Consider the following 21,289-nt stretch of genomic DNA (forward strand, 5'->3'; position numbering starts at 1 on the left):
AATTTCAATTAACATGGCATTATTCAGACTTACTGATCAATGAATTCCACACCAACACCAAATGCTTCTGCCATATAGCCAAGGGTTAATGACCTGTATGATTCCAGCAGCTGACTGTATGCATGAATTCTCATTTCTCTTACATAGTATCGATAATGAGGGGCAAAAAGCCAGTCCTTTTTCATTTCCTGTTCCACAACCGCTGCAATGAATAAAATGACAAATTATAAGACTCTCCTTTTCAGACAAAAAGATTAAAAACTAAAGCAACACTAGTTGAGTCCAACAGATAGATGAACAAGTATCAAACTTCTCACTGCCCTGCCACATCATGTCATCAACAGTGGCAGCAACAGCAGTGATAAAGAAGGCCAGGTATGTAAACATCATCCTTAAGTAGCAGGTGGCTATTTGACATCACCAGCAGAAAGAGCTCAGCTTCTAAAGGAACCTGTTCACAGATGACAAAGTTCACGTACTAACATTTTAACCATGGAGAACTTCTTATGCCTTAAGTAAAATAAAGTAAAATTCATTTTTTAAACAATTCTAACAGAGAAACAGCAGGTGCAGTGAAAAATGATTTATATAGACCAGAAAAAGGTATAAACCAGACATTTTCAAACAGCAACAAAACTCAGAAGCAAGAAAGCAAAGACTGATGACTCCTATTTCCTGTTTATTTGTTCATGTAAATAGTCTACATAACAAAACACTATGAACAAGGTTTGAAGACAAATGATAAACTAGAAAATTTATTTACAATGATGAGTTAATGGCCTTGATCCAGAAAGAGGTCTTTAGAAGTCAAACAGTAAAATGTATGTAGAGGATTAATGAGCAATCCACACAAATATAAATTATTTTACTGAATAACTCCTGTATATCACTGCTCTAGATAGTTATATAGCAGTGAACCAAAAGACAAGATCCTTGCTGCCACAAAGACTAAATTTTCAAAGGGCAGAGACAGATCAACAAATACACAAGATAAATCCTGTGAAGAAAATAAAAGTAACATGATAGAGTGACGAGCAAGTCCCCCACTGGATTGGAGTGGATAGGGAATATCTCTTTGAGGGGTTGGCTAAGCACAGAGCAATGTAAATGATAAAAAAAAGTCTGAAGGCAGGAAAAGCATGGTTAAGCCCAGGAACAGAAAGGATGGCAGACTCAGTAATGCAAGTAGGAAGACAACTACAGGGATACAGAAGGTGAGCAAGAAAAGAGACTCTAGAGTACACTTATGTTTGTGGTTTCAACAAGATGGAAATCCCTGGAGAAGGAGAATAGTTGTTTTTAGTGTTGGGGGTCAGGCTGGGATTTAAGCATACGCTGGCAGTGTTCAAGTGGATATGCCTATTAAACAGCCAAGTGAGGACACTAAGGAGGCATTAAGGCATGAGTCTGGTGCTCCAGTTTGGGGCTGGAGACACGAATTTGTCAATCACTGCCATCCAAACGTTAACTGATGGCACAAAATGAAGATAAGAGACAAGGGCAATAACTCAGTCTAAGGCAGTCAGTCACTGAGAGGTGTAACAGTGGATGAGGAGGTAGGTCCAGAGAAAACAAGAGCATGTTACTGCAGAACCAAGAGAAAGCTGTGGTGAGAAGCAAAGGATGGTCAACATCAAGGCAGATAAAGATGAACAAGGGAACACATGATTTAGCAACATGGAGTTCCATGGCCACTAACCATGAGATGGTACGTATTCTCACTAATAAGAGAAATGCATAACACATCAATAAAATTATTTCTGTCCTCTCAGACTGGCAAAGAGTATGGAGAGGGTGGGACAGGCTCTCTCAAATGCTATAGATTGAGAGAAGTATAAATTGTGTAAATATAAACTGGCATATTTCTGGAGGGCAACAGTAGTCAAGACACAATATATTTAACCTTTGGAAAGTTCAATTTCTTAGACTTTTTTCCCAAGGAAATAACAAGTGGGAAGGATGCATTGTTGGAGTGTTCAAAACAGAGTTGCTTATAATAGGGCAAAACTGGAAACAACCTAGTTTTCTGTCAGTAGAGGATAAATTATGGCATAGCCAATACATTGAAATACTAGGAAGTCCTTAAGAAAGGATAACGTGAAGCTCCTAGGAACACTACCTGTTCAATTTGCTGCTATTCTCAATGTTAGTACACGACAGCCACTCAAAAACTAAATGACCAATTATATATATAGTGACATGAAAAGATACATTACTTGTGAAGAGAAAAAAAGGTACTTACAAAACAGCGTATAAAATACATCCACAATACATAAAAGTGTTACATGCCTGTATCTCTGGGTAACAGTACCCCTGAAGGACACACTTGAAAACCTGATTAACAGCAGTTGCCTCTAGAGAAAGGACACTGGTGATCATACATTAGAGAAAGCCTTTTTCTTCTTTATATGATACTGTTTACAACTGTATCATATAAAGTATACATATAGTGTATAGTATATGTGTACCTATAGCTTTGGTTTTTAAATGTTTTTCTTTTTTAAAGTGCATATAATAAATGAATAAAAGGTCTAGAAGGATATATAACAAAATATTAAAATCATTGTCTCGGGAAGAATTTTATGTGAGTGAATGTGTGTATGGATTTGGGAGTGAGGTGAGATACAAAACCTTTCACTTTCTCAGTTTATTTTTGATTTCTAAATATAGTCAGGTATTACCTAGAAAAGGACACTACTTCCTTTTCCAATTGAATTATTTTAGAGCACATTAGTACCAAGTACTATCCTGCTGTCAGGTCATTATGAAGATTAAAAAAAAAGCATAAGGTCTGCTCCCAGAAATTCTAGTTAGCAAAGGAGGCAAACTAGGAAATTATCACAAAACAGTGTGCTAAGTTTTAGCAAGTGGGGCATGTGGCCAGTAAGTATATGAAAAGATGCTCAACGAAAATAGTCATTAGAGAAACACAAAATTACAATGAGATATCATTTCACACCCACAATGATACCTATAATCAAAAAGAAAATAGTAAGTACTGGATGTGGGAACACTGGGACCCTCACACACTGCTGATGCGAATGTCAAATGGTGCAGGCACCTGCTTTGGAAAACTGGCAGTTACTCAAAAAGTTTATCAGAGGGTTACCATTAAAGTGCAGCCATTCCACTCCATATGTCCACAGAAAAAGCTGTACACAAATCTTCACTATAGCATTATTGATAGTAGCCAAAAAGTGCAATCAATCCAAAAATCTATGAACTAATGAATGGATAAATAAAATGTAGTATATACGTACAACAGACTATCATTTGGCTATAAAACAAAATGAAGTACTGATACATGCTACAACATGGATGAATGTGAGAGCATTATCAAGTGAAAAGCCAGGAACAAAAAGCCACATATTTTATGATTGCACTTAGATGATATGTCAAGAATAGGCAAATTCGTACAGACATAAAGTAGATCAGTGGTTGCCAGGGGCTGGGGGAAAGGAGGAATAGGGAGTGACTGCTAATGGGTATGGGTTTCCTTTTGGGGTGATCAAGATGTTCTGGAATTATTATTTTCAAAATCTTGCCAACACACTAAAAACTACTGAATTGTACACTTCAGGTAATTTTATGGTATGTGATTTATACTTCAATTTTTTTAAAGGAGGGGGCATAAAATAAGAGCCCCAGGAATGCAGAGAAGTAAGAGATTTGTTCTGACTGAGGGAAGCAGGGAAGGGCTCTATATTTGAGTTGAGTGATGACCAGGAGACCCCAAGCATAAAAAAGGGAAAAGGGCAGTTCTACAATATAACCTTATGTACAAAAGCAACATAACTTTATGTGTATGTATGAGAAGATAAGGCCAAGTGAGTAACTCATCATGCTGGAGAAACCTGTTCCTACATTACCTGAGGTAAGTACTATGGATTCTCACAAAGCAGCCCAATTTATATGCATGGAGAAAGCATCCAAAAACACTGGGCCAAAAGCCACTGCAAAAACATTAACAGTAATCATTTAGAATCCTCCATTCCCACTTTTCACCAATGCTATCTATTAAACCAAACACCTTCTGAAATTTGCAGCATGAACAAGAGACTATATCAATGTCAAATTTTAAGTTTTTGGAAAGACCCCTGGGTCAACTTGATGCAAGCTAATTCTTCTATCATCTTAATAGTTTGTGGTCATTATTAGGAAACCAAATAGCCAGGAAAGAATGGGAACAAGAGGGAAAAACAAGCAAATGTGTGTAGGCAGGATCACTATAAACTAGCTTTGAAGGAATACAATTATGTTCAACAGATTATTTTCTTAACCCATAGCCCTTGAAAATGATTTGCAAATCAGCACAAAGATTTAGCTATTTAGCTATTGCATACAGAATAACCTATTGCTGAATTCAAGGTTCAATTAATCTCTAACCCAAATCACATTCAGAATTCCCTCACTTCTTTCTCCATGAAGTTCAATATTTATAGCCATTTGCTAACTTTTGCCTTATACCCCATTACGACGCTAAACCAGGGGTCTGGCAAATATCCTCAGCAAAGGGCCAGAGAGTAAATATTTTTAGGCTTTGCAAGCTACATAGCTCTCTGTCACATCCTCCTTTTTTAAACAACACTTTAAAAATGCAAAATTCATTCTTACCTCCTGGGCCATACAGCAGGCCACAATCTGATGACCCCTTTTCTAAACAAAACTGGGCACATTAGGAATACTGATCAAAGACATGCAGCTATCTACACACTACATTTCTCAGATAGGTAAAAAATCTTCTGAGGTTATTTGCACATAGGATCAGGAGTAAGACAGATAATCAAAAATATCAATTCTATCCTTACCTAATGATTGGAAGAAAACAGAGTAACGGCATTCATAGAGTGAAAACAGATACTGCCGAACTGCTGGAAGACTGTGCAACACTTCAAGAATCTCTGCTCCTTTAATGACCTAGGTATTTTAAAAAACATATATACAAAATTTTAAAATGTACATTTTAATGATTTTGTGTATTGAAACAAAAAAAAGTCTTTAAATTTGAGTATAAAAGTTTGGTCATTACCTTTTCCCTGAGATCTGGTCTTTCTAAGGCAATCATACTGACATAGACAGTGTAAGTCACAAATGTTTTATAATCCATGAGTTCATAGGATGTAAATGTTGAAACAGTGTCAAGGAAGAGTTCAGCTGCCTGTTTGAAATCACGAATAGCCACACAATAAAGACCCTGATACACTTTTAGGCGGTTTCTCCTGTCCCAGTCTCCTCCTTCTTCTATTAAGCTATGAAATAAAAACAGTAAGATCATAGTCTGGAAACACAAAGCCATGTTTTAAAAAATTTTCTGTTATTTGAAATGAGGAAACAACTTTTAACAACTTGAACCAAAAGGAAATATTTAAAATATTTTACTAAATAAGTACATCAATTATTTGACCAAACTTACTGGCTATAAACAAAACAGGCAGTTTCTTATATCAACTTCTCATTTGTAGCATCATAATTTAGAGAGAATATAATCCCACTGTTAGAAAGTACCTTTTCGCCTTTTCTGTGTTTCGTGTGATGAGATCATTATCCATATAAAATAAGCCAATCCTAAGGAGATAGAATACAATATCCAATCGGTGACCCAGGGCCACAGTTTTGTCATATGTCTTGCGAAAGGCTGTCAGAGCTCCCTCCTGTCAAGAAAGCCAAGGCAATAGGTGAGAAAAGGCTACAAGTTTCCAAAAAAAAGCTATCAGCTGTCTGGGATTTTCTTCAAAAGTTGGGGGAACAGGTAGGAGTAGAGGTAGAGGTACAGCAAGATGGCCATTAACTGGTAATTGTTGAAGCTGGGTGGTAAGTACACAAGGGTTTATTATTCTACTTTCTCTACCTGTATAAAGCATAAAAAATACATAATGCCCAAGCATATACTTAGATTCTGGAAAACAATTTAAGAAAAATATAATATATTCACAATTGTTAAGTATTTTTCTTTGTTCTGTATATTCAATGTTTTCTCTCTTCAATAATCACAATATACTATTTCAAAATAATCATATCTGAAGGGTTTTGGAAATTGTATCTTAGTCGCTATTAGAATATGACTAATTTTGTAAATATGTAATTTTCTCTCAAAGCATTGTGGGATGTTTCCTTTGCTTTAAAGACAAGAATGTGAATAAAATAATTTATTCACACTTGGTAGTTTTCAGTATGTGTCTGCCTGGTTTGTTTTATGTAATTATTAGTTATATTTCATAAATTTATAAGGGACTGGGAAGACAGCAATGGATACACGTAGCACTCAGATCTTGGTTTTTAAATACTATCCCCCACTAAAAGGAACCAGGGATCCTGGGACAAATGGATAATTCTAGGTTTATTGGAGTGAAAATAACAGGTGAACCTGTGACATTTTGTTTTATCAGAAAATAAGACTAATGAGATATGTCAAAAGGACAAAGTGTCTTGAAAGAGCCTCTACTAACAAATTTGCAACAAACTTAGCACCATAAAGAATAAAGACTCTCATCAGTGGTAACAGTGAATAATAAAAGCCCACTAAGTCCATTAAGTATTTAGTAATACTAAATAAAAAAAAAATATAAAAAAAGAGTAAATAGGAGGGGAAAAGTTCTTTTTGGAAGAATGATATTTAATAAACACAGAGGAAATATAATAAGAACATTTTACAACTTCCTGATATTGATTCAAGCATGTCCTTGTTGAAATTCTTCAAAACCTGAAAAGTTTGAAGTTTCTCATTCATATGTAATATATTAGTCTTTAAAACCAAACCACAAACACACAGCTTAAAAGTAAATGGAAACCACTAGCTAATTCTAAATTTTTATGTATTTTCCAAATTTTTACAATGACCAAGTCTTAAGTTTACAACCAGAAAAGAGAAAAAAACCTCGTTTTAGATATACATTACAGAACATTTAGGCACTTATTATGTGCTAGGTACCAGCCTAAGCTTTTTCCTATCTTTAATCTGCATTAAGTAGAAACTATCAGTACCCCTATTTTACATATGAGGAAACTGAGGGTTTCATAAATCATAATTACCAAGGTTGAAAATAGAACCCAGGCAATCTGATTCAAGAGCTGACACTATTTTTATTTTTTTATATTGGCACCATGTCATTCTACATCTAAATACTTCCAGGCAAATAATTTAAAATTAAGAACATTCAAAGCCCTTTTTCTTTTTTTTTTTTTTTTTTTTTTTTTTTTTTGAGACGGAGTCTGGCTCTGTTGCCCAGGCTGGAGTGCAGCGCCCGGATCTCAGCTCACTGCAAGCCCCGCCTCCCGGGTTCACGCCATTCTCCTGCCTCAGCCTCCCCAGTAGCTGGGAGTACAGGCGCCCGCCACCTCGCCCGGCTAATTTTTTTTGTATTTTAGTAGAGACGGGGTTTCACCGTGTTAGCCAGGATGGTCTCGATCTCCTGAACTCGTGATTCGCCCGTCTCGGCCTCCCAAAGTGCTGGGATTACAGGCTTGAGCCACCGCGCCCGGCCAAAGCCCCTTTCCTTAACCACTATTACACAGTTACTCAAATTTCAAAGATCCAGTAATGGTGGGTACCCCTCTGGTGCCCTGATGGTGGAGTAAGCTGGCTGTTATATAGAACAACAGGCCACACATATTTGGGAGAAAAAAAAAAAAAAAAACATTATCCCAACAATTGTTTCATATACTATACCCTAGAGAAACACTAGCATATATACACAGAGACATACATAAGCATGTTTTTACAGCAGCAGTTTGCTAAAGCAAAAACAGATGAAAATAACACACATGTCCAACAACAGCTGAACAGGCAAACTATGCCAGAGCTAGCTCTACTGTGGAACATTTGGCAGCAGTTAACCAGGATGAGCCAGATTTATGTATGCTGGCATGGAAAGACCTCTTACATATGGAAAGACCTCTTAAATATAATGCTGAATGAAAGGGGCAAACAGGACCGTACACTAGTACACTATGATCCCATGTACAAAAAAAAAAAAAAAAAGACAAAAATTTCTGCAGGTATTAATTTTTTTTTAATTTGTTCTTTTATTGAGCATTTATATTTTTATATATAAAATTTTACATAAAAAAGATTTTATGGCCGAGTGCAGTGGCTCACGCCTATAATCCCAGCACTTTCGGAGACCAAGGCAGGTGCATCACCTGAGGTCAGGGGTTCAGGAGTTCGAGACTAGCCTGGCCAACATGGTGAAACCGGGTCTCTACTAATAATACAAAAAAATTAGCTGGGTGCGGTGGCGCACACCTCCCTCGGCCTCAGCTACTCGGGAGGCTGAGGGAGGAGAATCGATTGAACCCAGGAGGTGGAGGTTGCAGTGAGCCAAAATCACTCCATTGCACTACAGCCTGGGTGGCAAGAGTGAAACTCCGTCTCAAAAAAAAATATATTAAAAAGTTTATATAAATGCACAATAAGGTACAGAGTAAAGATCAACAGAACTTCAGCATTTACTATACTGTTTCTTAGTTTCTGCTAAGGAAAGTATTACTCGTGTAAAGTACTAAAGACACCAGACCAGTGCTTCCCAACCAAGTGAGAAAACTGCTGAAAATGATCCCAATTTTGTAAAAGCAGTAAATAAAATTCTCTGGATCTACACTTACGTTTTTATTGGCATGGGGTGAAATGGGGAAGAATACAGCCCTAGCTGCTGTTTAGGGAAATGACAAGGCATTTCATGGAGACTTTTTCATCTTTACATTGATTCACTAGTATAAGCAGCATGATTACCTTTATACTTTTTCTAAAACGAAGTTAATTTTTTTAATGAGAAACGATTATCTGGAATAGTCCCCAATTTTAGCCCACACTAACTACAGAGAGGGGAAACCATCTCCACTCACTTTGTCACCTATCCGGCAGAGGTACTCGGCCTTTGCCATCATTGCATCGCGAATTTCGCTCTCTCCTAGATTCTTCTCTGCATCTTCCAGCTCCTCATCCAAACGCTTCAACTCGTCTTCATTTGCCTTCTTCATTTTATTGAGTAGGTCCACGTCTATCTGCCAGTCGAGGGATCTGCACAAGGCTTCATAGTAAGGAGCCATGTCTGACATGCAAAAAGAGGGATGTGTGAGTGGGGACACTTGTGCCCTCAAGTCAAAGTCGGCCCAAGTCTTTCACCCCCCGACCCCCAATAAGTCATCCACCAGTCTCTTCCCCACTAACAGGAAGGCATGGGATGGCGCTTAATAATCGACTTGGCAAAACATGAAACGTATGCTGGTGGGAGGTTTGCGTGAGGGCCAATCCTGGCACTGCCAACCTCTACTAGGGCTGGAGGGAGGGCAATCCTCGGTTTGCTCTTGCCGGATTCTGTTCCAAAAGTCTTCAAACAGGGAAAGACTTTTTATACACACATACACACATATGTTCAAACACTCACATTCACTATAGAAGGGCCAAAAAGAACCGAACCCAAATTTCCTTCCACAGGCAAGCTGAACTCTCCTGCTGGAATACCCCGCGCCCGGGAGCAGTCCCGAATGACAGTAAGTCACGGGGCCTTTACTCTGTGCCTAGCACAGGGATAAATATTAATGCCTCACGACTCTCCTCCAAGCTGCCCTTACAGGGGAAGGCCGCACAGAAATGCCAACAGCTCCGAGATAAGGCGAGGTCCCCCAGGGTATCCCCAAACCAAAGCAAAACCCTAAGGACCGGAGAAGCCAGGCCTGGTCTCGGAGACCCCGTCAGAGGGACGCCCCGGGGTCTGGAGCTCCATCAAAAAAAGTCCCCGCAGGCTCCGGAACGCGGGGACGGCCCAGGCCTAGGCCGCTGACTCGGCGCTCGTGCGGGCCTCACTGTTATCGCGGACGGCCGCCATCAGCTCGTCGCGCACGGCAGCGTCTCCGCGGTGCTCGGGCAGGCTGAGCAGGAAGCGCAGCTGCGCGATGCGCAAGTCGGGGTTCTTGGGCAGACCCTCCTCCTCCAGGTTCTCCAGCGGCATCGCGGCGATGGGAACAGCGGCTGACAGGAGACAACTCGGTTCCGACCGGCTACGGCAGCGGAAGCGGGAGGAGTCGGCGAATACGCCCGGCCGCCTCCGGCCCAACTTCCGGCTCCGTCTCCGCCGGCAGCGTCCTCTGCTGGACACCTCCGGGAACGCGTCGCCCGGCCTGGGCGCCTGCGCCCCAGTGTGGTCACCGCGGGCTTTTCCACGCTCAAGGCCCCGGAGGAGTCGCAGAGTGGGTGCGGCCCAACTCAAAAGCCCAATTTCTTGAATCTCTTTCTCACTCCCTTTTTAGCTATTTTACTTTCTGTTTGTAACTGATGGGACCTTAAAATTTTTTGAAAAATGAAAATGTAATAACAGCATCAATAAAAAATCACCATAGTTTGTCGAGTCGTTACTCTTACGCATCTCATTAAAATCATCTTCATGCTGCGAGGTAGTACTATTAGCCTATTTAGTAGGTAAGACAACTGAGGCACAAAGAGGTTAGGGAAACTGATCAACCAAGGTCATGTAACAGCCGTGTTGCAAGGCCTAAATGAAAACCCCTATCTAGAACTCTAAAATCCACATTCTTTCTGCAGTTTTTAGAAGAAAACTGCACCCAGGATTCTGCGTCATAGTACAACAGCGTGGTCGTTTTGTTTACATATAAATTAAATCAAATCATTACATGCCTGCATTTTCAGCCTCCTTTTGTTTATATTGCTGTAGATCTTCAGAGTTGGTCATGGTTACATTAAATTCCGTTTTGTTTTGTTTTTTTGAAACGGAGTCTTGCTCTGTCACCCAGGCTGGAGTGCAGTGGCACAATCTTGGCTCACTGCAACCTCTGCCTCCTAGCTTCAATCGAGGTGCTGCCTGCCAGCACCACCACGCCTGGCTAATTTTTGTATTTTTAATAGAGACGAGGTTTCACCATGTTGGCCAGGCTGGTCTTGACCTTCTGACCTTAAATGATCCGCCCGCCTCAGCCTCCCAAAGTGCTGGGATTACAGGTGTGAGCCACCCTACCTGGCCTAAATTCCATCTAATGGATTTACCGTAATTTACTTTCACTCTTCCCTCTCTTAGAGGTATCTTTAAGGTTGACCAGAGTTTTTACTTACGTAATATAAAAACTTAGATGAAGACTTTGGATGTCTAGATCACTTCATGTTTTGCATCTTTTTCCTTAACATAAATTCCCAAGAAGGAATAATGGACTAAGGAAAGAAGGATTTTGTGACTTGGGGATATTTAATGTTAAATGGTTTTCCAAAAGAGCTGAACCAGTTTACATAGCCGCCGAAACAGGTGAGACTGCCACATCTCAAAGGCAGCAGGCATCATCACATGATTTAAATGTATTATTTGTTTCTATAAAAATGAAACAAGCATTTTGAAGACAACTCAAATGATAGAGAATATATGAAGAGTAAAAAAATTTACTATTAAATAGCTCTCCACCACTGCTAAACTTTTGGTGAAAAACTTTCTAAACATCTTTCATTTAGTCATTCAACAAACATGGTTGCATGGTTACAAAGTACCAGGCACTGTCTTAGGCCTCAAGGACTCAGCAGTGAAGAGCACAACTTTGTCTTCTTTGTCTTCTTTGTCCACAACTCTGTCTTTGGAACTTACATTCTAGAGAAGCATAGCTTCTTTAAAACTCACCTGAGTATATTAACATGATAATTCTATACTCGCACATTTTATTTATTTATTTTTTTTTAGATGGAGTCTCCCTCTGTCACCCAGGCTGAAGTGCAGTGGTGTGATCTTGGCTCACTGCAACCTCTGCCTCCTGGGTTCAAGCAATTCTCCTGCCTCAACCTCCCAAGTAGCTGGGACTACAGGCCCCCGCCACCACACCCAGCCAATTTTTGCATGTTTAGTAGAGACGGGGTTTCACCATATTGGCCAGGCTGGTCTTGAGCTCCTGACTTTGTGATCCGGCCGCCTCAGCTTCCCAAAGTGCTGGGATTACAGGCGTGAGCCACCGCGCCCAGCCTATACTCGCACATTTTAAACTGTGTTTTGTTCATTCTACCATGTATTGTGGATATCTTGGATGACAATGGATTGACCATATAGGATTCCATTATATTTATTTGTTTGTTTGTTTGTTATTTTTGAGACAGATCTCACTCTATTACCCAGGCTGGAGTGCAGTGGGGTGATCTTGGCTCACTGCAACCTCCACCTCCCAGGTTCAAGCGATTCTCCTGCATTGGCCTCCTTAGTAGCTGGGATTACAGGCATGTGCCACCAAGCCTGGCTAATTTTTGTATTTTTAGTAGAGATGGGGTTTCACCATGTTGGCCAGGCTAGTCTCAAACTCCTGACCTCAGGAGATCTGCCTGCCTCAGCCTCCCAAAATGCTGAGGTTACAGTGTGAGCCACCACACCCAGTCCATTGTATTTATATACCAACTTTTTCCTCATGAATCCTTAACTGCTAACTGATTTGGGTTATTTTTGTTTTTTTCACTCTTATTAACATTACAGTGTCAGTCATCTGTGTGCATATATATTTTCACACTTACATAGTTATTTCTCAATCTAAATCTCTAGACGTGCAATTGCTGAATAAGAGGGCATTAATATTTTCTATTTTGATATATTCTGTAAGGATTTTATGAATTAGTTTCCACAAATGATAAATCAATTTACATTCCCACTAATAGTGAACAGAGAGCCTGCAGGGGAGAAAGAGTAGTATCTTTTCCTCACCTATTGCAAGGTTCATGGCTGAGGCACCTATAATAAAAGACAGAATAACAGGGCGAGGAGAGGTGTCTCACACCTGTAATCCCAGCATTTTAGGAGGCTGAGGCAGGCAGATGACCAGGTCAGGAATTTGAGACCAGCCTGGCCAGCATGGTGAAACCCCATTAGCCAGGCATGGTGGCGCACACCTGTAATCCCAGTTACTTAGCAGGCTGAGGCAGGAGAATTGCTTGAACCCAGCAGGAGGAGGTTGCAGTGAGCTGAGACTGCACCACTGCACTCCAGCCTGGGTGCAAGTGCAGCAAGACTTTGTCTCAAAAAAACAAATAAATAAAAATAAAATAACAGGAGAAAAGCACACAAATATATTTAATATAAATTTTAGGTGACATGAGAGCCTTTGGAAATGAAGACCCAAAGAAATGAAGACATCTGTATATTTGTAAGGTAAGTTTGATGAAGAGTGGACAGTTGTGTAGAAGTATGATTGGTCAAAGGGGGTGTGATGTGATGGTAATAAATTAGGGGGACTTAGTAAGGTCTGTTTGTTCGGATTCTTCTCTGTGTCCCTGTATCTTCATAAATAAGGGTATTTCTTTCCTTTGGGCATAGGGATAATATCTTTGGAATGAGAGTCTTACGACCTACCTTATAGGAAGTTCAGGGGATTCTTTTATAACTGGCTTCAAGCGAGAAGGGCCCAGAGAAGGTGAGAGTGACCTTTCTGCTTCTACCACTTCCTCAAAGCACAAGGTGTGATATTTTGAGGTTGCGTGTCCTGAACCCCATCAGATCTGTCTCCCAGTGTACTTTCATCGACCATTTTAAGCTTTGCTAACAGTTGCTTTTCCTTTGCATTCCTTTTATGATTAGTGAGGTTAATTTTTTTTTTCACATTTTACTGACCAGATATATTTCCTATTTTATGAAATTCTCGTTTGGCTTTGTCAATTCTCTATGTAATCTTCCCTCACTGACTAGTAAGCAATCTTCATATTTTAAGGAAATTAACTTTGTTAGGTATCACAGCTTCCCCCCTCATTTATTTTTCTACATTTTTAGGGGTTTTTCTTCAAGATAAAAGCTTACAATGTTTAAATAGTTAAATGTATCAGCCTGTTAATATTTGTGACAAGAGTTGGATATATGATCCAAAACTCAGGTTGAAGTTTAGGGGGAAACCTGTAAAAGTAGTCTCGTAGTTTAAAGTGTATGTGACTGGTATGTTCTGGTTTCCAGTTCGTCCTAGTATAGATGCATCATCAAATTAAGGTTGCAATTGCCAGAAGATCTCAATTGCAGGGGATTCTGTGACTCATCATTATTCCAGGTGCAAATGAGCTTCAAGGCGCACAACGCCCTGCTGTCGGTCCCTCCACTTAGCACAGAGGAGACAAATTCCCGGTCAGATCTGTCTTCTTCTTCTCTTTTTACTATCGTAACCATTAATTGCTGAGGCATCAATCGAACCCTGAACTGTTGCTGTGATTTGATTGCCCAGCTGATCAAAGCAGCTCTTTGCCCCATATTGACAACTCATTATTGAACAGTAAATTGCCCATTCCATCAATCTCTTTGTAGCCATTAACTCAATTTGACTGGATTAACTAGTTTTACAAAGACCCTTCTTATAGCTTGAAATCTGAGGTTTTTGTAATCTCAGGAAGGAAAAACAAATATGTATCTTCTTGGTAGATATATATCCTGCCCCATGGAAATTAAAATGTTTAATGGAAACAGGCCATCGTGAGCTAAGGACATAGTTTTCTTTTTTGCTCTGGTTCTAGGGTTTATTTTAAAAATCACTTTTTCCTCATTTTTTTAAATCTGTGTTACAAGCCCTTTGCTATTAGAACCTGGTTTTATTTTGAGATCTCACCAAGCAGGGCCCTCCTCCTTTTCAGCCTTTGTACTTTTCCTTTATGTGAGATTATATGGCTCTGAAAAGGCTGCTCTGATTTAGGGCACTGGATTCCTTCATTGTGAGCAGAGCGTCGTCAGCCCTCTGTACAAGCCCCACGGGCTGTTGATTGTGATGACTACCATGCCCACTGCATAAAAAAGTGTTCCTCTGAGTGTATAATTAACTTTATCTGCTTTGCTCACTTTTAATTACATGCACTTTCAGCTTTTTCATTGAATTTCAAATACTTTATGTGACCGGCCCTGATGATAGCTTCCCTGTATATGTCCAAGATGGGTTTGTGCAGGCAGAGTTATCTCTGCTCCTGCCAGCATCCTTCCTGTTAGGCAGTTATTGATCACACCACACTCGATGGAAACTCTCCATAGAGCATCTGCTTGGAACGCACAGAAATTTCAGGGTGATTGTAGCATAATGATGAATTGATGTAGCACGCTCATTTCTTCCTCACTAAATTACTCCTTTCCAAAAGAGTATTTTGAAGGAAAAAGAGTGCTTACGAACACTGTTGTTTCTGGAGCAGTCTGGGTAATTGCTGTAAGCAGTATCAGTTTTCTTTTTCCATGATGAGAAGACAGTTGCACAAGGCAGGGAGAGTGAAATGTGTCCCCCAGGATGACACACTTCATGCAACCCCACCATCAGCGTAGACCTCTTACTATGTGCTGGGGGTACCAGACAGAGCAATGGTCACAAAATTTATGGGGTTCACATTCTGGCGGGGAAAGGGTAGAAAAAGACAGAGAAGCAATACACCATTAACTAAATTATTCAGTTAGTGGCAAAATTAGTGAAGACATGAACGCATGAATGGAATAGGAAAGGTTTTTTTTGTTTTTTTATGAGGTGGTATTTGAGATTAGATGAAAATGATGGGCTTGGGTTAGGGTCATTTTTAAAGACAGTTACTTTGTGCCAATTTCCTTAGTTCGTTTAATAATTACCCCACTTTGTGTATAAAATAAGTGGTGATGAAGAGGTTTTTCTAGCTCGTTTTCCTCTTTGTGTTTTGAAAATCAGCACACAGTCATCTGCAGGGTGCTAAGGATACAATGATCCTGGGAACATGATGTGAAAAATCAGGAACTTGCAGCTGAACCAGGGCAGCCATTGAGAAGCGGCCATCCTCCCATTTCTGGTAAATTGCCTAAAATGTACATATCAATCTTGTTAACCTGTCATACCTCTAGTTCCACCCACAGTCCATCTGTAGGGCTCGTCTTGGGTAGACACATGACACCCAGGGAAGCAGTTTGAACTGCAAGTAACCATCTACCTGAAGCCTACGAAGGGTCCTGGCATGAGAAGTGTTGTTCCAAAAGGAAGATCGGGGACACTCAAACTTTTACTTTTCAGAATTTGAATTAGAAACTGTGGCTAGAATCACGTTAGTAGTGGGTGTAGACACCATAGGGTCGTGAAATAGAGGGGAGGATGTTGGAGGAGAGCAGCCCGGGATATGTCAGAGATGGAATAGCAGGCTGAAATCATGGGCAAGGAGGGGCAGGAGAAACAGAGGTACGCCTTACTGAGCAAAGGAGCCCAGAGGGGATCTGAGGAGAAGCAGACAGACAGAAAAGAGCCTAGCCACAGAAAAAGATGGCAAACCCGGGTGGATCATCATCAGCCTATGTGGCAAAAGAACTTAAGTCAACCTTACGTGCAAATCCAGCAGCGAAACCATCTTTACAACACCAATCCATGCTCCTATTCCTGCTCTTCCCAATGCTTTCAGTTTATACCTCTTGCCTTTGCTGACCACCCTATTTTCTTGAGTACTAATATTCCAGTATTTTTAAGCACTTGTTAAATTATACTCACAATAAATACTAGTCACTTACAGTCTCATAGGGGGTCTCTGCTCCTAAGAAGAACAATTTTCTGCAATTTAACAACAGTACCCATGCATTCACCCTTTGACACAGCAATCCTGCTTCTGGTAACTTATCCTGAAGCTTCACCTCCAAAAATTCAAAAATACACATGCACAAAGTTATTCATTGCAGCATTGTTTAAAATTGTAAAATATTGGAAGCAATGTAAATGCCCAAATATAGGAAAATGTTTGTATAGACGATGGTACTTAACACACGATGGGGTATTATGCAGCTGTTAAAAAAAAAAAAAAGAAAGAAAGAAAGAAAATCTTTATAAGCTGATATGGAGCAATTTCCAGAAATCAAACGCAATTATTTAACAACAAAAAATGATAAAAAGGACTAGAGGAGAGACACTATAAAAAGCATAAATTCAAAAGTAACCACTGGAATATGGAATATCGAAAGAAAAAAAAAAAAGAAGAGTGAGTCTCTGATTTGTGTAAGCAAACAAGTGAAACTACGACACAGCCACAGAGCGCTATGGTAACACATGCAGCGAGTACATTGCAATTTCTCAAGATAAACTTGAAGAAACCACCCTTCACGCATTGAAACAGCGCTGTCTCAACCACCCGCTGATGCAGCAAAGCATAGGAACAAGAAAGTGAACATTGGGAAAGAATGAACTAGTAAACATTTCAGCAAGAGGTGTGGTCTAATCATGGGACGAATCAGAACCGTATTGGACTTCCTATCACTCGTCTGTACTACTTAGTACTGTTTTTATTTTAACTAATTAATTAATACCTTTTTGGAGATAGGGTTTTGCTCTGTTGCCCAGGCTGGAGTGCAGCGGGGCAATCTCAGCTCACTGCAGCCTCGACCTCTTGGGATCAAATGATTCTTCCACGTCAGCTCCCTAGTAACTGGGATTACGGGGTTTGCCACCATACCTGGCTTTTTTGGGTACTTTTTGTAAAGACGAGGTCTCGCTATATTGCCTAGGCCGGTCTGGAACTCCCAGGCTCAAGCAACCCACCTGCCTCTGCCCCACAAAGTTCTGGGATTATAGGTGTGAGCCACTGCGCCTGGCCTGTTTTTATTTTGAATTTTTTTGTTTGTTTGTTTTTTGCAAGGCGCACAGGAGGTTGGTGGGCGGGTGAGCTGGAGGGTTTCGGGTTACAGAGGTTTGGAATCCATTCGTCTTCTCGCACTGCGATTTTTGCTTATTCACAGCCCCTTTCCTCGGAAAAGCCCAAGAGAAGTGTTTCAAGTGGTGACCAGCAGAGGGCAGCAGTTATCCACCGCTTCCCGCAGAGCACGACGTGCTGGTGTAGATTGTCTTCCCGGCCCACCGGGCTTCGGGAATTCTAGGCCAGGTGGGTGCGGCGACATGCAGCCCTAGCAAAGGACAAGGGTGCACGACAGAGGCACTGGATGGTAAGCACAGTATTTTCTAAATCTCACAGGAGAAAAATCACTGGTGTAAAAGCTGAGTCTGTCCTTTGAACTCCTGCCCTGATTTTAGTTACAAATGAAGCAAAAAATCCTTAAAGATCTATGTTCCTAAATTTAGACCTTGACCTCGACGATTGCCTCGGAAAACATACAAATCATTATTTCCTTCATTTAGTCAACTACCTATTGATTTAACCCCTACTTCCTGCTCAACTCAGCATCCCTTGTCGTGGGCAAAAAAAGCGAATGGACCCCGACCATTGAAACAAATAAATTTACACTTGGTTTGAAAAATTCCAAGTCAATGAATTTTAAAAAGTGAGTTAGTATCATACCAATTTAGATATTTTTAAAATAATGTTTAATAAGCAGGTGAATAATTAGCATTGGCCTAAGAAGGCAATGTTTTTAAATCACAGAAAACATATTTCAACTGTGGCAGTATGTAGGACTTTGTGATTTCTTTATTTCCGATTTCCTTAGTAAGTTATTCAACCTTACAGGGAAACTTTTTAAATTTTACTTTGGTCTTTTAAATTAGCCTAATAATAATAATGGTGCCAAAATCTTATATAGCACTTGCTATGTGCTAGGTACTTAAGCATTCCCTGTATATTAAGTCATTTAATCAATTTAACAACTGGATCAGATAGGTATTATATTACCCCATATTACAGAGGTTCAGAGAGGTTAAGCAATTTGACCAAGGTCACACAGCTAGTTCACGACAGAGTAGGATTTGAACTCAAAAAGTCTGGATTCAGACTTCATGTTTCTAGCCATGATATCATATTCTTATTATTAAATATTAGCCACAACATGCTCTCCACGAATAATGGCCTTCTGTATAGAGTCAGTTCCTTCTCCCTCCCTTGAATTCCTACCTTCGAGCATTCTAGATTGATTGATTACCCTGGTCCTCCCTACCTCCCTCCTTTCCTATGAAATGCCATGCCGTGTCACATGAACCTTGACATTTAGAAGATAGAATTCTTTTGTTTGATTCAAGTCTTTTTCCTCAAGGAACATCACACTCGATTCTGATCTTTTTTTGGAACCCTTTGTTGATAATTTAAATGACTACTTTGTGACTTTTTATAGAAGCCAAATTAAAAATGCATAGTTTAAAAATTAATCACCCAAGTCACCCAGACTCAAAACATCTGTCATCCTCCCTCCCTTTTTTCCCCGAGGTAATTTTTCCAGGTCCTGTGGCTGCTTCATCCTGTATATTCCCTAAAATGTCTCCTAAATCTTCTTTCCTATTTCAGTAGTGATTCCAAGTGCTTCTTACCCCCAGCCTGGGCTTTTATAACAACCTCTCAACTGGTCTCCAGACCCCGATCCATCCCACAAACCACTGCCAGATGAAGTTTCTGAAAGCAGTGCTGCGGCCGGGTTGTATTTTATGCTCTGAAACCTTGCATGGCTTCGCTTGTCTATGGAAGTCAGTACTGAATCAATTAAGAGATAGTCTTTTCACTGACTTAGTTTTACTGCTCCCTGGTACACAAAAATACTTCCTTCTATAGGTAAATTCATAAAGACACACACACAAAAGTAGAACAGAGGTTACCAGCGGCTGGGGAAAGGAGAACGAGGAGTTAGTGCTTAACGGGTACAGAGTTTCTGTGGGGAGTGATGAGAATGTTTTGCAGAAAGATAGTAGTGATGGTTGCAATTAATCCCTGTGAATTATATGCTTGAAAATGGTAAAAATAAAATTAGCCAGGCGTGGTGGCTTGCACCTGTAGTCCTAGCTACACTGGAGGCCAAGGGAGGAGAATGGCTTGAACCCAGAAAGTTGAGACTGCAGTGAGCCATGATTGTACCACGGTACTCCAGCCTGGGTGACAGAGCAAGACCCTGTCTGTAAAAAATAAGAAATAAGAAAATGGTTAAAATGCCAAATTTTGTGCATTTTTACCATAATAAAAAGTTTAAAAAGTATACTTTATTCTAGCCCAATTAGATCAATTGCTGTATTCTCTGTGAACCCCATTCCCCTGCTTTTTAAGCTTCATATGAGGCAGGAAAATATGGTCTCTCCTTATTGCTGACAACTATTTCTCGAACCTTGCAAGGCTTCCTGCTTCTTCCTTCTGGTCAGTGAAATATCAGAATAAAAATTTCAGAATATCTCTGGTGACTTTTATTGCTTTTCCATTGCAAGTTTATAGGAACATTCTTTTCTTTCTTCTCAGTGAGCATAGGCTTCCTAAAAGCACACAGAAATAGAAAGACAAGTCTATTTCATGGACTCAGCTTTCTAATCAGATGGTCTCTTCTGGAATGTTGTCTCTGGGGAGGTCATAAATGGTTGTCACACCATGTGCTGTGAAGCCTTATCTTCTCCTTTTCAAAAGCAGTCTGCCTGGTAGGTTTCCTAAACCTTGTACAAGCCAAATTTTTGTTTAAAATGTTTAATATTCTTCTTCTTTATTAATAGAGAACACTGATTCCCACACATTCAGCTTCATTTTAGGAAGAAATAATTTAGCACCTAACCCATTATTTTCATTTTATTGATTGATTTAGAGACAGAGTCTTGCTCTGTGGCCCAGGCAGTGGTGCGATCTTGGCTCACTGCAGTCTCCGCCTCCCGGGTTCAAGCCATTCTCCTGTCTCAGCCTCCTGAGTAGTGGGGATTACAGGCACATGCCACCATGCCTGGCTAATTTTTGTATTTTTAGTAGAGACAGAGTTCACAACGTTGGTCTAGAATGCCTGACCTCAAGTGATCCACCCATCTCAGCCTCCCAAAATGCTGGGATTACAGGTGTGAGCCATGGTGCCTGGCCTAATTTAGTGCCTAATCTGTTTAAAATGATGTTATAGTTATTGTATAGCCACTTCGTTGTCACTGAGAGAGATCTCAATTTGAAGAGCTCACGTCTCTAGAGGAACAGTTATAAGCAAGACTTGCTTAAAGAATTCCTCTCTAAGAGAGGGATGAGGGGCATTCTGGGGCCATGGCTGCCCGAAAGCAACCCTCTTTACCTCCATGCTCAGTTCTGCCTCTGCATCTCAGGAAGTCTTTCTACTGAGGCCTAAGGGAAGTGAGGTTCAGGGGAGACCTTTAACTCTCTGGAAGCCCAGGTGGAGAAAACTGGTGGAAGTATTTTTTCCCTATAGGCTGGGGAAGTACCTGGAGACCAGGCTTCCAATAGCCTAGGATGAGCACAAGACAGTGGAAGATGCTGGAAAGAATTTGACCTGCAGTCATCCACGACTCATGATGAAAGTTGATGTGGATGGTGCCTCCTGAAATTGTGTATAGTGACACCTGGTTGACATTGTTTTCCCATCCTTCAAACCACTCCTCTCATCCGCAACAGACATATACATACAGCAAAAAACTCATGGGAGTGGCCTAAGACTTCTCAACTGCAATACTGACAGCTAAAACGTGATGGAGC

General features: G+C 40.4%; 2 protein-coding genes across 3 annotated transcripts in view; both read right to left on the bottom strand.

Moving 5' to 3' along the window:
- Positions 1 to 21,289, bottom strand: part of THOC7 (THO complex subunit 7) — a 738,093-nt gene that overhangs the window by 180,469 nt on the left and 536,335 nt on the right. The gene's annotated exons all lie outside the window — the stretch shown is intronic.
- PSMD6 (proteasome 26S subunit, non-ATPase 6) overlaps positions 1 to 21,289 on the bottom strand; it is a 1,096,682-nt gene that overhangs the window by 2,809 nt on the left and 1,072,584 nt on the right. Inside the window, exons 2-7 of one of the 2 annotated variants that reach the window (XM_050781250.1) lie at positions 9,803 to 10,003; positions 8,842 to 9,047; positions 5,506 to 5,651; positions 5,030 to 5,249; positions 4,809 to 4,917; positions 34 to 202 (exon numbers count right to left, since the gene is read on the bottom strand). In XM_050781250.1, coding sequence (XP_050637207.1) covers positions 34 to 202; positions 4,809 to 4,917; positions 5,030 to 5,249; positions 5,506 to 5,651; positions 8,842 to 9,047; positions 9,803 to 10,003 — 1,051 coding nt within the window. Of the gene's footprint in view, positions 1 to 33; positions 203 to 4,808; positions 4,918 to 5,029; positions 5,250 to 5,505; positions 5,652 to 8,841; positions 9,048 to 9,658; positions 9,766 to 9,802; positions 10,004 to 21,289 lie in introns of those variants that run through there. The other variant, XM_050781251.1, reaches the window with a different exon arrangement.

The sequence above is a fragment of the Macaca thibetana genome, chromosome 2 (assembly GCF_024542745.1).
Source record: "Macaca thibetana thibetana isolate TM-01 chromosome 2, ASM2454274v1, whole genome shotgun sequence".
NCBI lineage: Eukaryota > Metazoa > Chordata > Mammalia > Primates > Cercopithecidae > Macaca > Macaca thibetana.